The 25965-nt window shown below is 38.0% G+C and overlaps 1 protein-coding gene across 4 annotated transcripts in view; it reads left to right on the top strand.

The window, feature by feature from the left end:
• Nucleotides 1–25965, top strand: part of SLC25A13 (solute carrier family 25 member 13) — a 102398-nt gene that overhangs the window by 10977 nt on the left and 65456 nt on the right. For 3 of the 4 annotated variants that reach the window (XM_014878486.2, XM_088161890.1, XM_088161898.1), the window contains 3 exons: nucleotides 12800–12853; nucleotides 17423–17565; nucleotides 25305–25420. In XM_014878486.2, coding sequence (XP_014733972.1) covers nucleotides 12800–12853; nucleotides 17423–17565; nucleotides 25305–25420 — 313 coding nt within the window. Of the gene's footprint in view, nucleotides 1–12797; nucleotides 12854–17422; nucleotides 17566–25304; nucleotides 25421–25965 lie in introns of all 4 variants that reach the window. The other variant, XM_088161903.1, reaches the window with a different exon arrangement.

Below are 25965 nucleotides of genomic sequence, written 5' to 3'. Positions count from 1 at the left end.
TTTAGGTTGAATATTCGGGAAAGGTTCTTCACCCAGAGAGTGATTGGGCACTGAAACAGACTGTCCAGGGAAGCACCAAGCCTGACAGAGTTCAAGAAGTGTTTGGAAATGCCCTCAGGCACTTGATATGACTCTTGGGGATGGTCTTGTGCAGGGACAGGGATTGGACTTGATGATCCTTGTGGGTGCCTTCCAATTCAGCATATTCTGTGATTCAGATGTTTTTGTATGATTATTATTCTGCAGTATCAAAACCATGGCTATTGAGCTAAACAGCTGTAGAGCAAATCTAAAAGATGTAATTCCTAAACAGCTGGGGAGCTGCACAGGGAGGGAAGTGTGGGGAATCAGTCTATTTCCAATACAGTTGGACAAAAGACTTAAAGTCCAACTTATAGTTGGACTTAGACTGAAAACTTTAAGAAAAGATGAGAACAGAGATTTGATATATTTGAATTACTCTTGTTTCCCCAACAGAGTGTATTCTTTCTCTGTTTGTGACACTGTGATCTTGTTGGTACTTCCTTCATAATTGAAATTGATTTACTGGAATTCAGATTCTTACGTAAAATGCCATTGACCAGAGATTTTTCCAGCTCCATGCATTGTTTTGTATTTACCTTTTCACATTTTTCAGTTTCTGTAGGTGAATACTACCTGATCTTTATTCACTGAGGATTTAAAAATGTTCTTTCCTGGAGCCAAGCTTCATTTCTGTCTGAGAAGATAAGTGTAAACTTAACAGGAAATGGAAGATTCAAGGAAGGTTGAGTCTTTCTTTAAGCTGGCTTTGCAAGGAGAGGAGGAGAAAAAATGACTAGCACTCCCTGTGCTTTGTTTTTCATTCTGACATTGTGTTCAGGGAAAAAGGCCTGTAGATTTCGGAATATGGAAGGGCACACATTTTTCTACCTTCCTCCTGATGATAGTTGTCCACTGCTTAGAAATGCAGTTAGTCAACAAGGGAGGATGCTTTCACAAGAATGATCCTAAACCAAATGCCAATCATCCAGCTAGTAGGAGGAAGAAATTCTAATTGTCTTTATATTTTTCTTGCTGTTGCTGTTTCTTATCCCAACTTCCCTGAACTCTCAGCCAGCAGAATCATCATTTTTGGGGAGTTTTGGGTTTTTGCCTCAGCCAATGGATATTTAATTCTGAGAAGTTATCAAAAGTGCCCACTTCATCAAAGTAAAGCAGAAAATTAGAGTAGTTTTAAAGGAATAAATTAGAGCAAATTATTCAGTGTTGGAGTAGCTTGAGCAGCATCTGACTACATCTTTCATCAAAGGTTGATGGGTTTTAATCAAAATGCAGGTAACATATCCAAAACATGAAAAAACATGAAAACATGTTTTTGATCGGCAGGATCATGACACAGAGATTCTGTGTCTGTGCATGCAACTCTGGTTTAAAGGTCTATGTTCAAATGTGTAGACACATGGTTTCCTATACTCAGAAATAAAACCTCCTGTCTTAGTGCCTCTTAGTAGTGTGTGTTTATGGTGTAGCTTTGTTTTTTCTTTTTTTTTTTTTTTTTTTTTTTCCCCCAGTTCTTTTATATCTGGTGTCCTCTACATCTGTTTAGTGTGATCTGGGGTCTGGTGTGCTTAGTGTGGGAGAGAGACTGGGATGTTGCCTTGTATCAGTAGCAGGGCAGGAGTCTCCCTATTTAAAAGACTTAATTGAAAGATAGTGTTCTGCAGTAGCAGTCATGCATTATCATCTGTCCTTTGTTGTGTGACTTCCATGTCATATCTGTCCATTGCATGACCTGATATGTAGGCCTTATTTTAGGATAGAGGAGGTCTGAAAATTAGTATTACTGATTACAAACAGCAGACTTCATTAATGTTGTCGTTTTTCTGTGCCTTGGAAATGCAACCTGTTTCCAGTCTTTCCTGGATCCTTGTCTACTAAAACCTCTTGGTCACGTATTTTATTATTATTGTAGTTCTTTATCATGTTTGACAATTACTATTTGATGAAACATCACTGATTTAACAGATCTTTGACAGAAGAAACCTTTAAGTGAGGCACTGAGTATAAAAAGCCATTAGAAAAACATGGTATGTAAAAATACTGCGTCTGCCTGTTTCCTTCTCTCAGCCCATTGTGCAGTCTGAATCTGACTAGAGAAATCTTCACGTGTTTAGGAGAAGAAATTTTTGAATAATTTCACATTTCCATTAAAATAGTTTTTGTCACTGACATCAAGTCAGCCTTCCTCCTTCCTGTCACTTCACCTGTCTAAGACTGCTTGCCATTGTGTGTCAGTCTAACTGGAAACTACTTTCTAAAGATCATGAATTAGTCCCATGTTGATGCTGTTCAAAACGAAGAAAAACATGGCAACAACAAACTTTATACATTTGCTTTTAGTCTGTTCACAGACCTAGATCAGTCACTTGGTCTGAATCTTTTCTGTTAAGACTAACTGGTGTGAAGCAGCAGTTTCAGTCTTTTCTGCATTGTGAAGATTATACTACAGAAGTTTTGAGCCTCTTTTGTCTCCATAAAGAAAACAGTGATGTAAAACTCCTAATGACTGTAAAACCCTTGCAATTTGCTTTTGGTTTTCCATTACATGTAAGCTATAGATTCAGTATCTCAGGTATGAGAATAGCCCAAACCAGAATACTTAATTCTCAAGTGTGCAAACATTCAAATCCTGTATAATTGAAATAGCACTTAGTAGTTCCTTATTCTGTGTGCCTTTGACAAGTTAAAGATAATAAATAATAAGCTTTTTCCCTTTTCCTATGGATGTGTGGAGAGAAAGAAGTAAAGAGAGCACTGAACTCTTGAAAATGATGGAAACTCCTTAGCAAAATATGCACAGAAACACTGCCAAATACACTTGTTTTCCTCCAGTGTTTTTAGGAAGTTTTATACAGAATGTGTGCCTACAATTCTTCTGCAGCTTTGAAAACCTGAGGCTTTGTGTTATGTATGACCCACAATTTGATCAAACAGAGGTGTATATAGTGAAAACCAGTGTGTGATCTTCTGGCTTTTCTATTCACTGCAGACTTTCTGGGGTAGTGCAGGTTGTGAAAGCTGTGAGGTGTAATCACTGATTGATCACTCAGCTTTTTTTTTTTGAGGTAAAGCATTAATTTTTTGTGTTTCAAAGTGCTGGATCAACTGGTCAGAAAGAGTTTTTTGGAATTCTGCTACAGTTTTGACAGCTGGGGCTGAGAAGTAGGGTACTATGGGACGACAGACATGCTGTTCGGAATTCATTTGGTGATATCAGGGTGCTGACATCAACCCAAGTGTCCAAAGAATGAAATGGACAAGCTCCTGGTTACTGAGACGTTAAAAGAAAAGTGCTAAGTTTTCTCTAGTGTCTTAAACATTGCTCTGTGTTTGTTAATCTGGCATTTTTAGAGGCAATCTGCAATGCCCTCAAAGCAATGGAAATACCTTTCTTGGAAAAAAAATGGTTTGATGCTGTTTTCCCCTCTGCTAAAAATGTTTTCCTGAAAGTAATTTTAAGGATTTTACCTTTAATTTCCCATCTTTAAATCAAAATGTTCAGTTTGACATCATCATCATTATTTCCACTGCAGCCAGGTGATCTCACAAAAACATTCGGAGGGCAATGCAGCAGAAGTAAATTTAATGTTTTAATGAAACAGTTATTGCTTTATGCAAATATCTGTGATAAAATAGACTCACAGATGAGAAGCCAAAATCATTCAAGCTAAAATCCGTATAGTTTGTAATCAAAGGCTGAAAATGTTCCGCAGTTTCTTAAGGAGATGAGAAGATTTTAATTATTGTTGTCCGGTATCTTACCACTTAGGTTAATTATGGAGAGTTATTGTGAACTCTTAACAATTTTGACTGAGGTGTGGCAAGTCAATGGCAGATATACCCCTAGGATTACAGTGACAGCATTGCATAAGCAATATAGGTCTTCACTGGATTATTTTATATTCCCATATGAAACTGTAAATTATTTCCAAGTACCTTCTTTGATAGCTTCACCTTTCAGTTCTGATCTTTAGCAAGAATGAAGGTCACGCAACCACAGTGTCCTGTGGCAACTGTGTAATCTGCTAATATTTAAACATCAAGCAGTTGTTTGTTGTTAATATTGAAGGTAAGAATTGTGAAATAAAATGTTAAACTGCCTTTACTTTGTACTCCCTGTCTTCAGGGAGATTATGTAATAGTTTTAAACTAAAGCCCATATGGTGCTAGTTGAACAAACAGTGATACCCTTGCTTCCAGGCAAAAGAGAGTCTGTTTGCAAACATGTATTTTGGCATATTTATTTTGAGATGACAGGTAAAAATTTTTAAGGGAGAGAGATACTTTGTTAATGTGGAAGTCTGGGTTTTCTGTAGGCAGAGGCTTATTATCATGTTTGTGTGGGAAAGGTTGATAGTTACTGTTACTCAGCTTTCACAGACCATGGCCATGCTTCCCATGACCCAATATGCCCCTGTATTGAGTGTTGTAGGGATAGAAAAAAGAAAAATAAATAACATACTTATTTTGTTTCAAGTAGCAAAATGTTATCATTTGCCCAAGTATATGCTGGAATGCTCCTGTTATTTTTGTATGGGGAAGCGTTCCTGACTGCAGGACTTCAGCTTTTCTTTGAGTCTCATATTTATAGCCTTTTAATAATTTTACTTGGTGTGTGTGATGTTGTTTCCATTGTGAAGGTGCCATTTTTCTTTTTAAGGTTGCAGATTGGATCCATACACACATAAGGATTCATGCCCACTCCCACACCCTTCCCAGTTTGCTGAGCTGCTGAGATGTAGCATTTTGAATAGAGCTGAATAGATGGAATTGATTATAAATAGGATCTTGAAAAGTGAACTTCTGTCTTCAAAGAAGAAAACACCACACTGAAACAAAACACATTTACCTGTCAGTTATTCCTAAATAATTCCTGTCATGCAATTATTAGTCAAGACATGTAATGTATAGGAACTTTTCTCCAGCACATTTCCTTTACTTACCCATTCACAAGCATGAAGTCACAAATTACAGATTACTCTAGTAACAACTTAACATGCTGCCTATAAACTTTCCAGAAGTTCGTGGGGACTGATTGCACATAACTAAATTATACAATTTTTTTTTTGTTATTATAGAATTAGTAGTTATTTAAGAGCAGGTCATTCTGGTTATGATACCTCTCTGTGGCACTGCTCCAGGTCTGTTTTCTTCAAAAAGCAGCAGGTTTTGTTTATTGTGCAAACAATTTTGCTCACTCACTGAGACCTCATGTTGACATCTGGGAGAGAAAATTACGCAGCAACCTTTTTTAACATTATTCAGGGTGTCTGTTCTTGCCATTGTTGGTTGTGTAATTCATTAAGATGTCAGGTACAGCATGGAATGCCTTTTTTTAGGTCTCTGTGTGTACTGTATGATGTCAGGAGCAGTTGAAAACTCTGAAGAGCTTCCCTGGAAGTGCTGCATCATACCATTGTTTTGAATCTTAGGGTTGTGACTTTTTTTGGTGGAAGGTTGGTGTCTGAAGCTTGAAGCCAGGTGAAAGCAGGAGTGATTGTCTCCATTAAAGCTATGACCTGTTGGGATCCTTGAGCACCATGAGCATGGGTACCTTGGAGAGGCTTGTTACTAACTTGCAGGTTGCATTCAGAGATGGATCTCCGAAGTCACTGTTGCTCTGCACGGTTGTGAGATGATGCTTGCTTAAGGTGCCACCTCCTGAGAACCATGGTGTTAAACGGCCTTTTGTCTTGTCACCCACCCGTTGCTTTATCCTGGTTAAAATACATATTTTATGCTAATAACATTAAGTGCCAGGTAAGATTCATTCTGCCCTAATAGTCTGCCAATTCTCCCTTATAATTTTTGAATGATAACAGTATCATTCAGTATCTTCACGTCTGCTTTCTTCAGAAACTGTTTTCAATCCTGCTGTTGTTACACTGGAGAATTTTCCTATCCTTTGCTTCTTTGGGTGAGATTAATGTTTTTTGCTAGATGTAAGCCTCCAGAAGACAAATTGCTGGAACTGGGGTGACTGCTTTTGAAGAATGAACATGAGGCAGTGGATGTCTTGAGTTTATGGTCAATGCACTTGGTTGTACAAGTAGCATTGTTGTTGTAATAAAACATGCCCTGGGAAAATCAAAAGTGAAAGTCTCTAATCTGGGGTGAGGGAGCCACCAAATATGTTTTAGCAGGTTCATGATTCTTAGATATGCCTCTGTTTCTGAAAGGTGTAAGGAAGCAAAGCAGAGGGCAAAGTAGCAGCATTAACGTCTGTAATCTCTTCCATCTAGGGTGAACGGGAGTGGGTATTTTTGAAAAATACCCATGACTAGATGAAAATGTCACTTGACCATTCTCAGCAGGTCCTTTGAAAATAAACTTTTTTGTTGAAGGACCCATTGTATATTTTATGTAGAATTATTACATTCTTCAAGTGAGTGTTGAGCTTTGGTTTGCTGAGATACACAGGACCATGTTAACGTTGCATAGTGGCCATCACAACATAGCTCACTTGTGCATCTTTGGATCACTGTCCTGAAGATCATCTGAGTAAAAAGATGTTGTAGAAGAGCTATGAGACAATAGGGAATATTACTTTGTTACTTTGAGGAAGAAGTTACAGTCACAGTACAGTAGTACTTTATGATGGATAGGTGGAGTGGTTGGAGAACTGGGCTTTTTCTGATAGTAACATGAAAAGTGAAAGAAATTTCTGTTTTTATCAAAGTTTTGGTTTCCAGGTTCAGTTTCTTACTGTGGTGTAGTACATCGATTTTTGTTGCAGGAATGACAGCAATTGTATCCTTGTCCTAGTCTGGAGACTGACTACAAATAGTACAGTTTGTCCCTAACTCGATTTTCTGATAAGTGCTTAGAGTGGTTTGTGTTGGCCACAGTATGGTGCTTTTTCCTTTAGTTAAATGATTTTGCTGAGCAGTGGCAACGCCTAGCTATTTTTACTTTGTATTGGGGTCGTTCTATTGTCCTACTATTTTCTAGGTATTTAAATATAAAAATTGTAGAAGTATACAGTCTAAATGTATTTTTACATAGCATCGATCAGCTAATCTTAGAAATTCTTGTAGCAGTTTTTCTTAAGATATTGGTTATCGCCTTGGTTTCTGTACCTACTTGGAAGTATTGGATGAACTGGACAAGGATTTTCCTTAATGTATATCATTAGTAACTGTGTGTTGGTCCTCAATCAGTTTGTGTGCAAAAATACTGTGGCTCATTGGGAATCTCCTTGTGTGAGAACCATCTTATGAGCAAGCCATCTGCATTTGTTCTATGACTTTGAAAGTAGGATCAAAGCTAGAAGGTAATTGCACAATAAAGTAGGTTTGTTAGCTTTGATGCACTTGGGGGAAGTGAGGCTTCCACCTTCCATAGTGCAGAAGACTGGGAATTGCCCAGAAATTTATAATTATGATGGAGTGAAGATAGATGTGAATAGTTTTGCCTGAGATATGCTGTCTTTGTTAGCTAACAAATTCCTTTTGTTTCACCGCTGTGTGGGGCAGACTCAGCACAGCTGTCTAGTTTCAATAGTGTTTATTCTGTATCTCTTCATGCTGAACCATCTGAAAAGATCCTACAGAAGATTGTTGTGTATTGTTAATAACATTCATTTATCTTAGCTTCACTAGATGTTATTAGACAAAGGAATGCAGTAACTGCTGCTTAGTGTAGGGTTAGAATTTTGCAAAGTGTAGTTGAAATGTTTGACTGTGAGGATCAGAACTGTTTTTAGGAAAGAAAGGTTCTTGTCTCAAGGCTTACTGTGCTCAGACTGGCTGTACCTGCCTGCTTGGTAGTTATCAACTTCTCTTGCAGTTCTTCTTACCCTAAGCCTTTGGACAGATATGCCAAATGCCATCTGAACTGTATTTTCCTAGGAGAAGTACTTAGTTTACTGTTAAAGAGATCTGTTGAGAAGGTTTTTGGTCTGCATTCAGTGCCAGCTCTCCTTGCAGTTATCTGATTCTATGCTTGGTGAGCTGGTCCACATCTTGCTTGAAATCTTCCTTGTCATGTCAAGTACTGCATAGTTCACTTTCCATTGTAGATCACAATCAAGTTGTTTTACTGCAGAAAGAATGGCAGTTCTTTTGCTGAGGTAAAAATATGCATGTTGGACTAACAGAAAATGCTTATTGGGGCAGCTGAAAGAGGAGACAGTGCCTTGCACAGATGCTGATGCAGAACACTTGTAGCTGATGATATGGGTATGATGATGGAAAGCAACCAAGGAGAGTTGCTAGATTAGAAGAATGATTATATATGTTTATGGTAGTATTAGTCTAAATGTGGAAGAAAAATGATTCTCATCTACATGAACAGGTTATTTGTATTAAAATAAAAACTCGAGTGTTGTTTTAGCATAATTCTTACTAACATTAACAGTATTAATGGGTTTTGGGTCTGAATTCAAATTTAGCCAGAAACTGTGCTTTAACTGGTTTCTGATATTCCAGTCAATCATTTAAACAAGAATGTAAGGTCAAACCCCAGTTTGATCTCCTTTGGAGTTGCACATTTGAAGTGTATATGTATACTTTTAGCCAGAAGGAAACATTACGATGATCTAATCTGACCTCTTACATAAACTGGGCCACATGTGTTTGAGTCTTACAGGTGGACTCAATAACTTGTGATGAAACTAAAGAATATCCCTACAAGACATAAGGTTTCAATTTTAATTTGAGGTCTTCTAGTGGTATGAAATACATTGCATTCTTTAGTTGTGTTTAAGAATGGATGAACTTCTGAAAAATAATCTTAATTTCAACACAAGTTACAAGAGCTTGTGATCACTTGTTGAGCCTTTCATCAAACATCTTTTCTCTGTATTTGTCTGTAGATGATGTTCTCTAGAACTAAACAGACTGAGCTCACTGCTGTCAGCCCTGCCACAGCTCTGGCTCCCTGCTTGGAGAAGGACTGCTGTCCAACATCTTTCCTGCTCAGTGTCACGAGGTTTTTGAAGATATTGAGGTGTAGGGGGCAACCTTACCTCTGTCAACTTTTTTCTTCATATCTTAGGTGTATTGAGATTAAACAAAGTGAAAGAAAGAATATGAGCTGTTTATCTCTTTATCTTTGGTTAGGACTTGCTGCTGTTGCAATAAACTTTCAGGAATATTGTAGCAATCCCCAAGTATTCCTGGATCATAATCACCTTTCTACTCTATTTAGACTGTGGCTACTAAAGTGATCTTTGCCGTAAAGGTGAGAAGATCAGATACTATATTTTTGCCATTAGATTAATGCTATATTGACATTAATTATGATTTTCCTTTTTCTTTCTTGCCCACCCGTGTTGTTCTTTACTGGATAGAGCACACTCATTTTGTTATTAGTCTTTTTATGTCTTTTGATACCATGCAATCTTTCACAACCTTGTTCTTCTACCTTGTATATGACCAATATATTAATAGATTTGGTTAGAAATGTTATATAATCTTCTTTGACTCTCAATGGATTCTGTTTTCTTGTGTTGTATAGTTATATTTTAATTGAAAGACTGCATTTAATTTTGAATATGGAAGTGAGACTGAAAATGCATGTCTCTGTAAATTGAGTGTAAGTCAATGAGGAGAAAAGAGATCTGCTGGAGAAAATGGGCTGAAATTAAGGTGCGAGGGAGTCTACAGATATGATGAGCTCCAGCATGCTGATCAGTCTGTGTTACAGAGCTTTCCCTTTCTCTGTGCACCCTTTGTTGAACATTATTGGTAATGGGAAGGACTCAGCATTTTTAAGTGCAATTCTTATAATGCTGATTCTGTCTCATTCTTCGTATATATTATACCACTCATGTACACGTAGTATGTTGCTACAGACTTTCAGGTGTCTACCTTAGGAATGAAAATCCCTGATGATATTTTCTATACATTATCCCAGTCTTTCCTGTAGAGCGTTCTAACTTGATTATAGTCCTGCACTTCAGTTGATGTACTCTGTTGTCTCCTGGGTTTTTTTAATAGTAAATGTTGTTTGTTGGAGGGCTTTCTTCACTGAACCTTACTTAATAGAAGTACTTGTTTTATTTTAAGTGTGTCTGTTACATAGTTTTTCTTTGTAAAGAGCAATAGCAACATTATTTCCCTCAGATCGCCTTAATCCGGTGCCTTCTCATGCCACTAGAGATGAGTTAGGCCTGCCAGCTCATAGCTGGTTTTATCTTTATGGAGAAAAGATGGAAGTAAAATGGAGAAGTCTTTCTAGTAACAAAACACATCACCTAAACCCAGTTACGTGAGAGTCAGTGAATATCACCTGAGATGACTGGAGGAGAAGCAGCTTTCGTCTGTGGGTCACTTTTCATCGAGCGTGCTACCTGTCAGCTTGTAGTCTTGTTGGCATCAGATTACTTAGCCCTTCAACTGTTGACATAACAATTTACAGAATGCTTTGGAAAGTGATATTTTGACCTTTTCTAGAGTGGGAATCTTCTAGTAATACCTGTCATCAAGATCAGTTTTTATGGCTGTGTTTGCAGCTTCAGCCTTGCCCAGAGCTGGGTGTGGATGAAAAGCTGAATCAAATACTTATTTTAGGTGCTGGTATGGCTGCATTAGCACCAGTCTTCCTAAAGTTCTCATGTAATGTAATAGAGGCCCTTTTCTTCAATTGGGGTCAGATACACCTTTCAGAATGCACACTAATAGATGTCACATGGATGCACCAATTAACATGGTGTTAACCATGCCTTTCCTCTCCCATTTGCTGGAAAATGGAAGAATGTGGTAGTAGACTGGGAAACGGAGAAAAGCTGTGGTATGCAGCACTGCTTGGGCTGCCAGTCTGCAGTTCTTCTGTGCATTCATTCTGTCTTTCCGTATATGGTTTTAAGAAATTGACAGTAAAAAACCACCACTCAAATTCCCTCATAATCAAAAGGAGGCTGAAAAATGGCAGCTGGCCTGCAAGCACATTCTCTGTTTCTCAAAAGTATTGATATCAGTGAAACTAAAGGAAAGTGAGTTTATGTATCTTTTCCTTTTTTTTCCTCTCCTTTGGTTTCTTTAGGCATAGCTTTCTGTGACAGTATAAAATTTAAACTTTAAAACAGATAAAGTATGATACTGATTTATGTTTGCTGGCTAAAGGTGTTTGAAGTGTTTTTCCTTTGCCTGTATTGGCATGTTCTGGATTGAAGTGGCATAGAAATACTGTTTTGGTTTTTTTTTCCTGGAATTCCCAATTGCTCTAGACTATCAGATTTTTACAAATTAGGTTAAATTAAATCTCTGCTCACAGTGATTATATTAAGGACAGCTTGCATTTTACAAAACACATTTTTATATTCTCAGCTTCATAACTACACTTTGATTCTTTGCAACTACTTTCACACAGATTTCTGTGCAGACACAGAACTCCAGGTGTGGACATGTCAGTTGAGCTTAGGTGTGGTTTTTCCCTTTTAAAAAAACGTGGAGAATTTTATAAGAAATCTTAATCATACACTTTTCTTAAAACAGTGGGTTTTGGTTTGGTTTTTTGGGGTTTTTTTTGGTTGTTGTTTGTTTGGGGTTTTTTTTGTTGGTTTTTTTTGTTGTTGTTGGTTGGTTGGTTTTTGCATGTTTTTGTGGAATTTTTTGTTGTTTTTTTTTAATTTTTAAATGACCCATTTAGGGTGAGGACAAACTTACTGAAGATTCATGTTAAGTGTACATGTGAGGATATAATGCTGTTGTACAGATTTACACAGACTCCTTCAATTTTCTGCAGTAGGCCAGTATACTTCTAGAAATGCACTTGGGGTCACATTTGCCTTTACATTCTACCATTGTTATAAAGAGTTAGGAAAGTATAGTAGTGTTTTATTGATAACATTTCTGATGTTTAATTCTTAAATGAAGGTAAGATTATATGTCTTGTCCTTTGACTGTTTATTCCCCATTACTTTTTTTTTTTAAATCGAGGTTTGCGTTTTCAATTTGGAATAGATTGATATTCTGAATTGACTTGTCAGATGAGGGTTATTATGTTAGCAAGCAAGATTTTATCAAAGTATCCTGAAGAAGGATAGGGAAATTATAATAGGCACAGACTGAGGAGACCCATCCACTTACTGCCAAAAACAGCAAAGGGATTGTATGGTATATTAACGAGGATAATATTGATGGACTTACTCCATAGTGGGTTGAATATTTTTTTAATTCAGTGTTTTGAAAAAAAATTAATTACTTTGGGCTTGTGATGATAAAAGTAACTAAAATTTTAGTTTGAGCTTGTTAATTTGATCTGCAGAAAAATCTAGATACTCTGCTTTCTGAATTAATCTCATTAAAAAGATCTACACTGTAAGTTTAAAATGGTGTAAGTAATAAACCAAATAGTTAAATTGAAATTCAGTTTTTTAGAGGGCTGCTTTCTTGAACAAGTTTGTGAGTCTGAGTATTTCATTCTTGCCATTTATCACTTATGGACTGCATATGGTACTCTGAAATCTTTATGTGAAGGGTGCTGGAAGTGTAAAAATCTATGGTAGAAATGGCATAATGCTGAATCCCAGCAGAGGTATGCTATAGAGATTTGATTCTTGAATGTCTTTATGACTTGTTAATTTATGCTTGTTTAAGAGTTGCATAAGGGAAGTGGAACAAAAATGTTAAATAACCTCATGTAAGTGTGAAATGGATAAAATGAGCATGGCCAACTGAAGCAGTACCTAATTTATCTAAGGTGAACATTTATTTTCATCACTCATTCTGTTGTTTATGTTCTTGTTTTTAAATGACACTTTGACACCTTTTGTGTAAGTTATGCATATTAATGTAATTGTATTTACTTGTAGGTGGCTCTAACCAAAAGAGCTGATCCAGCTGAGTTGAAAACAATATTTTTGAAGGTATGTGTAAAGTAAATATTTTACTCTCTCTGCTTAAATTTTTCATATCTTTTGCTCCATTATTACAGCATACAACTCTTGATAGTTTTTTTCCAACCACTAATCATTCACCGTATTATTACCATGTTAGACTTAAATACCATTATCAGAATTGAACAATGCTCACCAAAAAGTCAGATGTATTCCTGAGTGATTATTGTATTGACTCAGAAGAAGAATTGCTATCTTAGAAAAAGCCCACATTGTTCAGAGAATGTGGTAGGAGTTTCACTATTGTTCCTACATGTGGTAAAATGTTCGTGTAGACATCTTGCTGTTAGATGATTTGGTAAACTTTCTTCTTCCATCCTTGCCATCCTTCCTTCCTTAGGTTATCTCTGCTTCTGTTATTTGTAGAAGTGTTGGGAAGATCACCTTGTGAAGTGCTGGCCATATTTATTATTTAACTGGAATTCCTTCTCTGTTGGCCTGCTGTGGAAAGCATGCAAGCAAAGAAATGGCTCTCATACTTGCTTATATACTTGAGAGAAGTGTGCTTTAGTGTTTTGCTGAAAACTCCAGCCTTACTCTATTCTTGTAAGACCCCACCTGCAGTGCTGCATCCAGCTCTGGGACTCCCAACATTAGAAGGATGTGAACTTGTTGGAGCCAGTCCAGAGGAGGGTCACAAAGATGATCAAAGTGCTGGAGCACCTTAGCTATGAAGACAGACTGTGAATTGGGATTGTTCAGCCTGGAGAAGAGATGGCTCCAGGGAAATTTTACTGCAGCCTTTCAGTACCTCAAGGGAGCCTAAAAGTAATCTGGAGAGGGACATTTTACAAGTACAAGGGCATTTTACAAGAACATGTAGTGATAGGACAAGAGGGGATGACTTTAAACTGAAAGAGAGTAGGTTTAGGTTAAGGAAGTAAGGAAGAAACTCTTACTGTGAGGTTGGTATATGCCAGAATCGCTTGCCCAGAGAAGTTGTGAATGCCCCATCCCTGGAAGTGTTCAAGGCCAAATTGGATGAGGCTTTGAGTAACTTGGTCTAAGGAAACACGTATGTGCCTATGGTAGAGAGGTTGGAACTAAATGATCTTTAAAGTCCTTTCCAACCCAAAACTATTCTGTGACTTTGTGAAATTGGCTTTCTTTGACCCACTTCCTAAATTTAAATAGCTACTTCTAGCCTTGCTAAGATTTATTAGTCCAATATCTGGATAAGTTTTGTATTCAAAAACAAAGTTAAAAAATACATGATTCCGAAGAGTAAGTATGAGGTAAATGCCATGGTGTTATTAGAGACTTGTTGTATATGAATTTTTTTTCATGGAAGTGTTGAAGGGCAGAGAAAGCTCATACCTTTCTTTCCAGTTTCTTCCCTCCATCTTTGCTCTCCAGCATCATGCCCTACTCTCCATGTAGTTCTTGGTATTTTTTCCATTGTCCCTTGTGAGCTATTATTAACAATACGTGTAGGTGTCACAATGTATATTGCCTGTATTTATAGTTTTATTATATGTCAGTATTTATAGCTCTGAAATCAGATTTTCAGTTGAGAAAATCAGGATTTAACTTCTTAAGTCCTGGAACTTGTATCTGTCAGGAGAGCAAAAAGACTCTTGCAAAAGAAGGTGTTATATGGTTTACAGAGGAGCATACTTGGAGAGCAGGAGCACAGCAGCAGAAAAGGCAGACAGGGAGTAGACCACTGACCTGAGAAGGTAGTAGCATTGAGGAAGGAAATCAGCACACTAGAGAAAAGGCTGGTTCCTTCTGAACTATGAGGTGATCCTCAGTTGGAGAGTGGGGAGGTTGGTTAGTTGGTTTGCTAAGAATAGTGTGAAAATTCTTTCCTACCAGCCTGTGGGTATTCATCTCTCTTGTAGCTCCCTCAACCTTCTGATTTGGTGGATTCAATGAGTTGTAGTTTAGCACACTAAATGCCACCTCTGATTTCTTCTTCTTCCTCTTTTGCTTTCCTTTCCATTAAAAAGAAGAGATCCCAGTAAAGTGAAGTAATGAAATATGAGCTAAATGTTTTGTTCAGTGTAATGCTGAATTGTCATGTGGCTTACTCCCAAGAAGGAAAAATGATGAGTAAATGTGTTATGTTGTTTCGTGGTCTACAGATGAGTGATACCCAGAGTGTTAATTAAGCTTCTCCAGACTATTTTAAGTGGTGAAGCAAATACAGTTGCTTCTGCAGATTGTGGAATGTTCACTTACAAAATAATTTGACAACCATTCTTTCCTACTTCAATTAAGAATTAAAGAATATGATTGCCATTTAGGAATGGTACCCACGGTGTAGAAATAAATGTGAAATTATCAGTTTAAATGCAGTGGATTGCAGTCAACTTTTAGCATATTTAGTATGTCAAATCCCCAATAGAATGTTTGCAAATCTTACTTAAAATGGGGTTAAACTTGTTATTACTTGACTATCTAAAATGTATGTAAATAAGTTACCAAAAAGCCATTAAGTACTATTGTATAATGTCAAATTCTCTGTGGGTATAATTGTCAAAGTGGGGGAAATAAAATTGTAAAGAACCAATTTTTAAATGTTACTCCTCTAAAACGAATAGAATTGATGTTTTTTTCTTTTTGTTATGATAATTTCCAAGAGTACTTCTTCTAAGTCTTCTAACATAACCCCTAAGAGATTAGATTTTAGTCAAAGTGATCAGGCTGACATTTTTCAAGGTCATTTTCTATATGTAGTATAGAGTACGTGATTGGATTTCAAATACACTTGACTAAATCACAATGACAAGAAACAGGGGGACACTGAAACCTTGTGCTGTTTTCTGTTATTGAGTGCCCTAGCAGGGGGTTAGCCTGGATGAAAAAAAAAGAAATATAGAAGCATAGGCTGTCTGACTTATTTGATTTGTTTCTCAATAGCAGCTGTGTTAAAAGTTTCTGAGACTGGGATTCAGAAGGATTCTGTCTTTCTGCAAATGATTACATTGAAATCAATTGATCTGTTAGTTCTTATAAAAGTATACAATTCAAAATTCCTTGCAGTGTAGCAAGTAGAAAGCGTGTGTTGCAGTGTCTATTGAAACAGGAATCTTACAGCACTAACCAATATATAGATGCCAAAGCGAGTTATGTTTTGTTGGGCTTGCTTCTCTGAAGCCTTGTTTCTTGAAGATACTGTTGTACCTGAAAATGGTATTTATATAGCACTAGAAGAAAATAATCTACTTACTGTAACACTTTGGCATCCCTCTGAGAGTTATATGCCTACAGCAGGTATAACAGTACGCTGCAGGCACCAGTATGAAATGAAAACTGGCAGGTTTTGTCCCTTAGCAGAGCCATAGTAATGTGAAAGAAAACGTGTGTTTGAAGTACACTACAAAATAGCGATAGGCATCTAATTTATTTATTACTTTAGTATGGATAATGCTCTTTGGGGAGCTGCAGTGATAGTTTATCATCCTACCTTGCCTTAAAAAAATTTTAGAAGAGTAACTAGCAATTTCTTTCCTGTTCTCAGTGCACATTTGTTATCCCAGGATAGACCAGGATTCTCTTAAAGCTGACATAGTTCTGAAAATCTTGCCTGAGATTTCTTTTCCTCTTAATCATTGTCCTTATCTTTTTACTTTTCTTGAAACACATTCTTTAGGGTGAATTTCAGATTTGACCTTCTTCAGAAAACGAGGACTTTAAAATTTGAGGAATGGCCTAGCAATGAGGGTAGAGGTATTAACAAAGCAAATTTTATTTATTTAGATATTATCTTCAAAAACGTTAATATTACTTCTATTTATAACATATTACTGGAGGCTTCCCCTGGGAGCAAATATGGTTGGGTCTGTCAATAGCTGTTTTCTGGAGTAGTATGCTAGTAACTATATGCAAAGCAGGGATAATGTATGGCAGGGGTCAGAACTCTTTTCTTATTTCTGCAGTGTGCTGAACTGTCAAAGTTCGTGTTTTGCTGCTACATTTTTTCTGCAAATGATGTTCTTTTGCCTCCTTTCAGCACTTCAGCCAAGGAGAAATATCTGTAGGTTCTCTCTTCCTTCAGGACCAGCTGTGGCTGGAGGCGATGCAGTGGAGTTCTTCAGAACAGCACCCCCAGGTGGACATTCCTGGGGCATCATTTGCTCCACTGGCATTTTGTGGGTGTCACCAACCCTGCCTTCTCACCCCGAAGTAGAACAGCTATTTTGTTTCACAAAAATAAGATATACTGCAGTACCCTACTGCTGTCAGAATTTCAGTGGGCCTGAGATGCCACATGCTTGCAAATGTACTTGTGCTTCTTTTTCTACTTCAGAAACGTACTTGGTATGGAGCATTTCTAGGCTACTATGGAGAAGTTGTTGACGTTATAATCCAAAAATCATATGTCTGCCATTGGTTGTCTGGGAAGCCGAGCCTTCAGCTGCTCGAGTATTCCCTTCTTACTCTTTCCTGTTTGGGTCTAGGCTGTAGGTTCACTGGAGCAGAGCTGTCATCCCCTGTAACAGAGGCCTGCTCGTTATTGGAAGCTATGGGTGGTGGTAATAGATGCCTGGAAAAGGATGTGTTGAGGCACTAAATATTGTGTTCATTTAACAGTATGCAAGTGTGGAGAAGAATGGAGAATTCTTCATGTCTCCTAATGACTTTGTCACACGGTACCTGAAGATAATTGGAGATGATTTGCCTAATGCAAACACTGTACAGCTCCTTGCAGGTGTGGTGGATCAGACAAAAGACGGGTAAGTGTTTTTTTGTGGTTTTGGTTTTGGTTTGGGGGGTGGGGGGAATTTGTAGTTGATTTTTTTTTTTCCCTGTTGTTCCTTTAAAAGATATAAAACCGTTTTTTCAAACAGTCTGATCCTTGAGGAGTGTGGGGGGGTTGTTTTGTTTTGTTTTGTTTTCCCCTGCAGATCCATAAAGGAATACAGTATCTTTTAAGTGAAAAGAGTAGAAACATTGTTTTCAACTGCACCTACCATTTAGCGGTGCAAACAATTTTCTGTCTACTATGTATTTTTAATTCATGGAACCTTTCATGTTTGTTGGCTGGCTCCCCTAACTCCTGCTTTTCTTTCCTTCTCTGAGTCTTTCTGTCTCTGTTTACTTTATGTATCTGTCACAAACACATTCAAATAGAAATCCAAAATAAGTTTAGATGGTGTAGGAAGAGATCCTAGAAAAAAGTGCCCCTGCTTAGTTTTGGCATGGCACTGTTAAAGGTTTTTGCTGCTGTGTTTTTCCTTCAAGAGGGAGGAGGAGCACCTAAGGTATTTAGGGAGCCACTCTGCAGTCTTGGGAAGACAGCAGTGGAGTTGGTTGCACATGGTTTGCATTTGAAAGGCTGACTTTGCCAATAGGCAAGATTAGCTACCCTTCCATCTTCCTTCCCCCTGCTTTAATGAAATCCTAGCATTTGCTTTTGGTACTTGCCCAGGCAAGCTGTCTCTTCACCCATACGAATTGTTGAACCCTCCCTTTAAAGTTTCTTTAGCGAAACTTGAGAATAATTAGCTATGGATTTAAAGTGTGTAGTTGTGGCATTTTTGGAAACCAGAAAACTTCAGGCATGACTCATATCAGTGGTTGCAGAGAGTAAAATATGAGATAAACAAAGCATGACTAGAGAATGCAGTCTTCCTAGGGAACAGATGCAGGCATAACTGAGAAATTTTGCAGTCCTTTCTGTGCTCTCTTTTCTGCTCAGCTAGTCTCATGTATTTGGGCAGCTGGGCACCTTTAACCTTGCAGGTGAGTTAATGTGATGATTGCTGCCCCAGTAAAAGAATTCTGCAAAAGGTTATGTTGGTAACATTGATGGCATCAAGAAAGCCATGGCTTCAGATAGTTTTTGTCTGAAAACATTAAACATTTCTCAGATTTCTTCCCTTGGTTTGATGCCTGCAAAAACAGCATTTTCCAAATTACATGGCTTCAAATCCGTTTTGTAATAAGAAGATTGAGAACATAATCCATACCTTGTGATTTGGATCTCCCTCACAAACAGAAGCTGGTGTCAGGAAGAACAAAATATAAAACTGTAGCCTATGTGAACTTGTTGACAAGTTGGGATTTCGTAACTTGGCGTGATCTTGTAAGAGTTTTGCGGCGTAGTATCGAGGCTTCTAATTGCTGCTTTCTGCCGTGGGTAAGGATTGTTTCTGTAATGCACACTGTGCACTGACAGTTCGTAACGTGTCTTTGGAGAGTCTCTTCTGGTATTCAGGCTGTCTTCCTGTTTAGCTAATATGTGACAGAATGGAGAAAATTTGGAAAGTGATTGTCATCCATCTCTCTAACATTGCATTGTAGCATTTTTTGCCATGTGGCTCAGTGTTTGTACCTTATTCTCGTGGTGTTTAAAGTAATTTGCAGAGTAATCATCTGAGGCAGGGGTCATCTGGATTTTGGTTCCTGTCATTAAATCTCCAAAAGACAGCAACAGGACTATTGGTCTTCTCCTATTGAATACTGCCAACTTGGCAGTCCAGTGCTCCCAGTTTTGAAGCACAAACCAGCTTTTGTTGGTGTTCATTTTTAATAGGCTTGTCAGTGATTAGAGACACACAGTTAAGGTCATGAGAGTCTGTTTAGTAATATAGCATTATTTCTGTTATAAAATAGAAGGTATCTTCCAAGAGCAGTTAATTTTGTCAGTGTTAGTGACTTAAAGTAGTGCAGTTCTGAAAATGCTGCTAGGCTATTTCCAGAAGCATTTGTCCACTCACTGTCTTGGATCCCTCTTTAGGGAAGAAGCAGCTGCTGTTCATGACTGTTGAGAATGACCACTTGTCACTAAAAGGGTCTGAGCCTCCATCAGGATTGTTCTAGCACTCTTTAGAATGCTTTTTAATTCTTCCTGATTTTGGTGACAACTTAGGTATATGTACCAAGTGTAATCAGTGTGAAATACTTAACTGGGTAAGTACACAGGTGAAAGGCAGGCAGCACAAGAACCTCTGACTCATGACCAGGTCATATAGATAGGCAAAGAGTTTCTTACCCAAGAGCTGAAGAAGTTCTCAGTGTGACATGAAAAGAATCGTAGCTCTTACATATGATCTCACAGAGGTTACTGTAGACAAAATCTCATGTAAGTCTAGCCCGATTCCTGCATTGCCAGAGATTAAGGATTTGAGGGTCTACATGAGCTACTGTTGTGACAAAGGTACGAGACCTCTTAAGGCATACTCTGTTGTTCAATGAATTTCCGTTGCCATGGGAGCAAGTTTTGCCTCCATCTTAAGCCAGGACAGAGGTTTATTTGACAGGAGGCTTTCATGCTGTTCTCTTATGGAGGCATGTTTTTAAGGTTTCCTCTAAGAAAAGGAAGTATTTTAATAAAAATAATAATAATTTTAATAAGTGTTATATTGCATGGTTGTTGTTCATATGAAACAGATTGAAGAACCTGATTCCTGGCCTTAAGCCTCTCACTCCTAAATTAGTTAAAAAACAAAAAAAACAGAAAAAGAAAAGGTTTCATTTGGCCTCAGCTGGATCAGAAATTTCCCCAAAATACAGTAGCTTTCTAAAGGCCTATCAGCAACAGGCCAGGCATTTTCTGTCCTGCTTACTGTAATTTCAGATTTTTTGTTGTAGTTTTAAACATCTGCCTAACAAATACGTATTTACTGCACGTCTCTGTTTGGACTGTAATAACTAACACTTTACTGAGAAATACCTCATGCTTTATTTTTAGGAAGGACAAATTATTCAAAAATAACACGTGGAAATGCCAGCATTTTCCATTATTATTGAATATAAATTTATCCTCTAATGCACCAATTTACACTATACTTAGTTTACCTAGCTTGCAGTGTAAAATAATAGATGTAGCTTCAATTTGTGTCCCATTATGTTACCATGTTTAAATTGCTGATACAGTAAAAACATCTGCATTGATTTCTGAAGAAAACCTCTTCATCATTGCATTTGTATGTATTATTACAGCAGGTGATGGCTTTTTTTCTCTATGTGGCTACATGCAGACTTTCCCTGGTGGGAATGTGTCGTGTCAATGGGGTGTCCAGATACCATGGGTGTGAGCGTGGAAGAAAGGAGAGAGTATTGAATAGTGCTTTTGCTGCACCATACCCAGTTGTTCTGTTTAGACTAGTGCTCTTTTATGTGGATGCTTTTTAAATATCAAAATTTAAGCCTTCCTGAATAAATTGTGTGGTATTGGCACTGGTAGCTGGGGATGTGAAGCTGAAGGAAGACTTTGACTTATTTGGGTGAAATATCTTCAAAACTGAAATAAAATTTTGTAAACATTTCAGATTTCTCTCCTTGTGCTGTTAAAATCACTAGGTTTTTCTCTGCTTTTGTAACATAAATGACTACTTGTTTAGGTGTATGAAATAACTCTTAAGTAGTATATTGAAGTCCATGTTAACATGTGCTGTTTAATGATACCTAATGATATTCACTGAAGGGTTATGCTAAACCCAAAAGGGTGATGCTAAACCGGAGAGAAAACGTGTTACCCAGGCAACTACCCTTGTGCAGTATAGAGAAGTGAGCATATGGCTATGTAGTACACATTTTTTCAGCTTCTTTAAGCATTAAGAATCACACGTGTAATTGACTGAAAAATTACTGCTCAGTTACTGTATTGTATGGTCATAATAGAAGTAAATGAATACGTCGTTGTTAGAATAGATCTGTTGGGAATCACTAGCAGGCTAGTCTACTTAGGGAGCAAAAATACAATAAGAAGAAAATAGCTGGTTTAATTAACATGTAAAAATTGGGTTAATTTGAATTCAGCTGGCACAGCAGATATTAATGTCTCTTCTTTAACAGTCTGGCTAGAACCACACAATTCATACACTTTTAATCTTTCTAGTTCTATGAATAATTGTTTTTAAAAATGGATATAGGGTTATTTTAAGCATTTATCTGTGACTTACTAGGGGGTTGCTGCTTCTAAGTACTGAAAAAAATGCTTCTACCAGTATAAAATCTTGTAACAGTTTTACAAGATATATGTAGTTTTAATCAAACCCAGGCCTAGTAACATAGAATATGTTCTTAACATGGTGCTGGGATTCTGCTGGGATAGGTGATGTATTTCTTTTTTTGTGCTGTCATCACTGTATTATGGTCTGTTGGTAAGGACATGTGCAGGTTGTTTCACATAAAAAGCAGCTTTACCAAAATGGTGTTGGCAGAGATTTTACATTTATAATTCAAAGCAATCCTATTCTAGAGTCACCTGCTTGTCTTTTTTGTGTGTGTATTATCATCTTTGGGACAGAACTCAGTGCTTTGGATCTGTTTACTGTTCTGTCACGTACTAGTTGATAATAATAAATAACAATAGCCTTTTATAGCTAGTAAGTCACATTGTAACAGTCACATTGTAACAGTAAGTATGTGTAAATACAAAACTAAGTAGGTTGTAATATATTAGTTTGAAATTGAAGGAAATGTTACTTTTGAAAAAAATTCTTTTGACTTAGCAGGGATGGAAGTTTTCTTCCTTTGAAAGACTGAGTATCTGTGTAGTTTGTGTAACAATGGGAGTACCGAGAGCTCCCAAGGAGTTTAAAGGATTGATGGATTGCTCGTGTGCTAACATGTGCATATGTAACAAGGCACAGACTTCTTTGCCAGTAAAGCTTAAGGCATTCTTATATGTTTGCTGACATCATTAATTGTGAGTTTAATCTCAAGAATACCTGAGGAAGTTTCTTTTTATTGACTTCTTGCACTATGTTATAATTTATGGTGGCAAGATCCCAGAGTTAATTATTTGTTAGACCATTTCATAGTCTACATTTCTTTTAATATTATTTATTGCACGTATTTTGAGGGAGGTAGTGTAGAACAGCTTTTAGGCCTTCTCTGTGCTGTGCTTTTTTTAAAAAAAGTCCTCTTTTATTCGTCTTCTCATGTTTGCATGTTTCTCATGGAAGTCGGCTTGTTACCCTGTGGATGTTTGGCTGCTGATGTGCAGCAAGTACACTTCAAGTGTTGATCTAGGAAAGCCAATAGATTTAATCTTTTTAGACTTCAGCAAAGCTTATGATGCTGTCTCTCATAGTGTCCTTCTGGACACAATGTCCAGTATGCAGCTGAATAGCCCTGTTACATGATGGGTGAGTGACTGGCTTCCAGGTCAGGAACAAAGTGTTACAGTGAATGGGGTGACATCAGGCTGGCAGCCTGTCACTAGGGGGGTTCTGCAGGGCTCCATCCTTGGCCTTGTGCTCTTCAACATCTTCATAAGCAACCTTGATGTAGGACTCATAGGGATACTAAGTAAGTTTGCTCACTGCTGACATCCTCAAGGGCAGAGAGGATGTCAGCAGAGACACCTCAATAAACTAGGGAGATGAGCAATCACCAGCTGTATGAAGATTAACAAGGGAGAGTGCCAGACTCTGCACCTGGGATGGGGCAACCCTGGATGTACAGACAGACTGGGGAATGAGAGGCTGGAAAGCAGCACTGTGGAAAGGGACCTGGGAGTCCTGGTTGACAGAAAGTTAAATTTGAGTCAGCAGTGCTCTGGCAGCCAGGAGGGCCAGCTGTGTCCTGGGGGGCATCAGGCACAGCATCACCAGCCGGGCAAGGGAGGGGATTGTCCTGCTCTGCTCTGCTCTCACCTTGAGTGCTGGTGGCAGTTTGGAGTGCCACAATATAAAAAAGACATTGAGCTGTTAGAGAGCATCCAAAGGAGGGCAACAAAAGATGGTGAAAGGCCTTGAGGGGAAGCTGTGGCTGAGGTCACTTGGTCTGCTTAGCCTGGAGAAGAGGAGACTCAAGAGACACCTCACTGTGGTTTCAACTTCCTCACAGAGGGAAGAGGAGGGCTAAGTACTAAACCCTTCACTCTTGTGACCAGTGTCAGAATCCAAGCAAACAGCATGAAACTGAGTTCAGGGAGGTTTAGGTTAGATATTAAGAAAAGGTTTTTCACTCAGAGTGTTTTGGTGCTGGAACAAGCTTCCCAAGAAAGTGGTCACAGCACCAAGCCTGTCTTAGTTCAGGAAGGACAATCCTCTCAGATACATGGTGTGACTCTTGGGGATGGTCCTGTGCAGGGTCAGAAGTTGGACTCCATGATCCTGATGGGCCCTTCCAACTCAGCATATTCTCTGAATTCCCATAAAACAGGTGGCTGGAAATTGCTGTATAGTCATGGGTCATCATACTACTGTATGATATTATACTATACTATACTGTACTATGCTATGCTATGCTATGCTATGCTATGCTATGCTATGCTATGCTATGCTATACTAGTATACAAGTACTATACTACTTGATGGAAAATTTATCTTTTCCAGGTTACTCAAACTCTTAATTCTTCACTGTTATTGCATATTGAGTAGAAGTTTTCACTGAACTGGCTGCAGTGTCACTTTGGATCAAAGTCTTAAGGATATAGTTAGTTTCTGTTAAAAATCCCCTAGGTTTATATGTGTTTCTTGACATTGGATACACTGAATTTTGTGCTTTTCAGAAATAATCCTTGTTCTCCAGCTGCTGCCACATGAACCCATTAAAGCTACGTGCCTGCTACACTGCCATAAAACAGCCTGAGAGACAGCAATCTTAACTATCCCACTGCTAGCAGGCCCTACCACCACATATTTGAAGATGATTTTAAACTCTACAGCCTAGACGTTAAAGAGGCAGCAAACAGGAGAACAGTTAGCCTTCACCTCTTTAGGAATAAGAGTTTGATCTCCTTTTGAACTCTTGTGTGTGATGCAGAGAAATTAGAATGTTCAAGGTCTTTCCTGTATCAAACCTACTGCTGGAAACAATGCCAAATTATCTAATTATATATTTCTGCATATGAACTAACTCCTGGAAGGACAATTCTGCTTTTATCTATGCCCTACTACTGTGCTAGCACATTAGGAATCTGGCTGTAATGATGAATTTGAATAAACTGCTCTTGGGCTGAGGAAGAACATGCAGACTACTGATTGAAATTTGTGACTCAACATGCAGGACTGGAGGGCTGTGATGGATGACTAATAAGTTGCTAGCAAACGGATAACACATTCTGATCGGTTCCTTCTGAAGTGAGTGGCAGCATGTAGGTCCTGAATGGATTTGCTTTCCAAAAGTGCTAAGTACTGAGTCTTGAGGGAAGTTACTAATGTCTTTATTGGCTCTGTCTTGCCAGTGGAGGAAGGTAGGCTCCCCCAGAGGGCAGTTCAGTTAGACATTAAAGCTGAGGTGAGTAGCCATACTGAGTGTGTTTGCTTATTTTATGTTCTGTTGTGACTTGCCGAGAGGAATAATGCCTTGTTCAACAGACATTTCTGTTTAGTGATATAAAGGCTTCCTGACAGCATTTGGGATAGGGCATTTTAGGATAAATTTTGATCCCTACTGAATACATTTTGAATTTGGTTATGGTCTTATTTCTTTTGTATAATCAATATTATATTGTATTTCAGTTTTCTGCAAGCAAGTTGGTTTCATAGCTGTTGTTTTTTCCTTCATCCCTTAGGTTGATATCCTTTCAAGAGTTTGTGGCATTTGAATCAGTCCTGTGTGCTCCAGATGCATTGTTCATAGTAGCCTTTCAGCTATTTGACAAGACTGGCAAAGGAGAAGTTACTTTTGGTAAGACATTCTTTGCGCATTCTTAATAAAAATCCCTACCTATGCCAAACTCTGTTTTGCCTTCTGTTATTGTAGGAGACAGTGATTGGTAGCGGAACTACACTAATGCCAAGCAACTTTATCTCTGCACTTTTAAAATATTTTATGTGTGCACAGTATGAAGGCAAAGTCATCATCATCATCATAGTTTTTCCTGGAGGACTGGTCACTTCTCTTTTTATCTTCCGCAACGTGGTTGTGCTGGTCCAAACCAGCAGTGATAGGTGACTATAGGAAATTATTGTAAAACTGCCAGGAAGTTGCCAGAAGACCTGGGTGAATATTGGGTTTGAAATCATTACCCGGAATTATTTTTTGTTTAAATTGGCTATATTTCAAGCTGGCTGACTTTTAAGGCTTAAAATTGTATTCTGTGAGATCTTACATAAAGAATTCATTATTACGTGCCCTCTGCCATTCCCTTCCCCTTGAAAATTCAGCTGTGCCTTGGAAGTGTGATGTTTGCACTGATAATGTGATATACTCAGGCCAGTTTAATACTTGAT

This window comes from Sturnus vulgaris, chromosome 1 (assembly GCF_052056855.1).
Source record: "Sturnus vulgaris isolate bStuVul1 chromosome 1, bStuVul1.hap1, whole genome shotgun sequence".
Lineage (NCBI taxonomy): Eukaryota > Metazoa > Chordata > Aves > Passeriformes > Sturnidae > Sturnus > Sturnus vulgaris.
The sequence above is the reverse complement of the archived record's forward strand: the minus strand, read 5'-3'. Positions and strand labels throughout refer to the sequence as shown.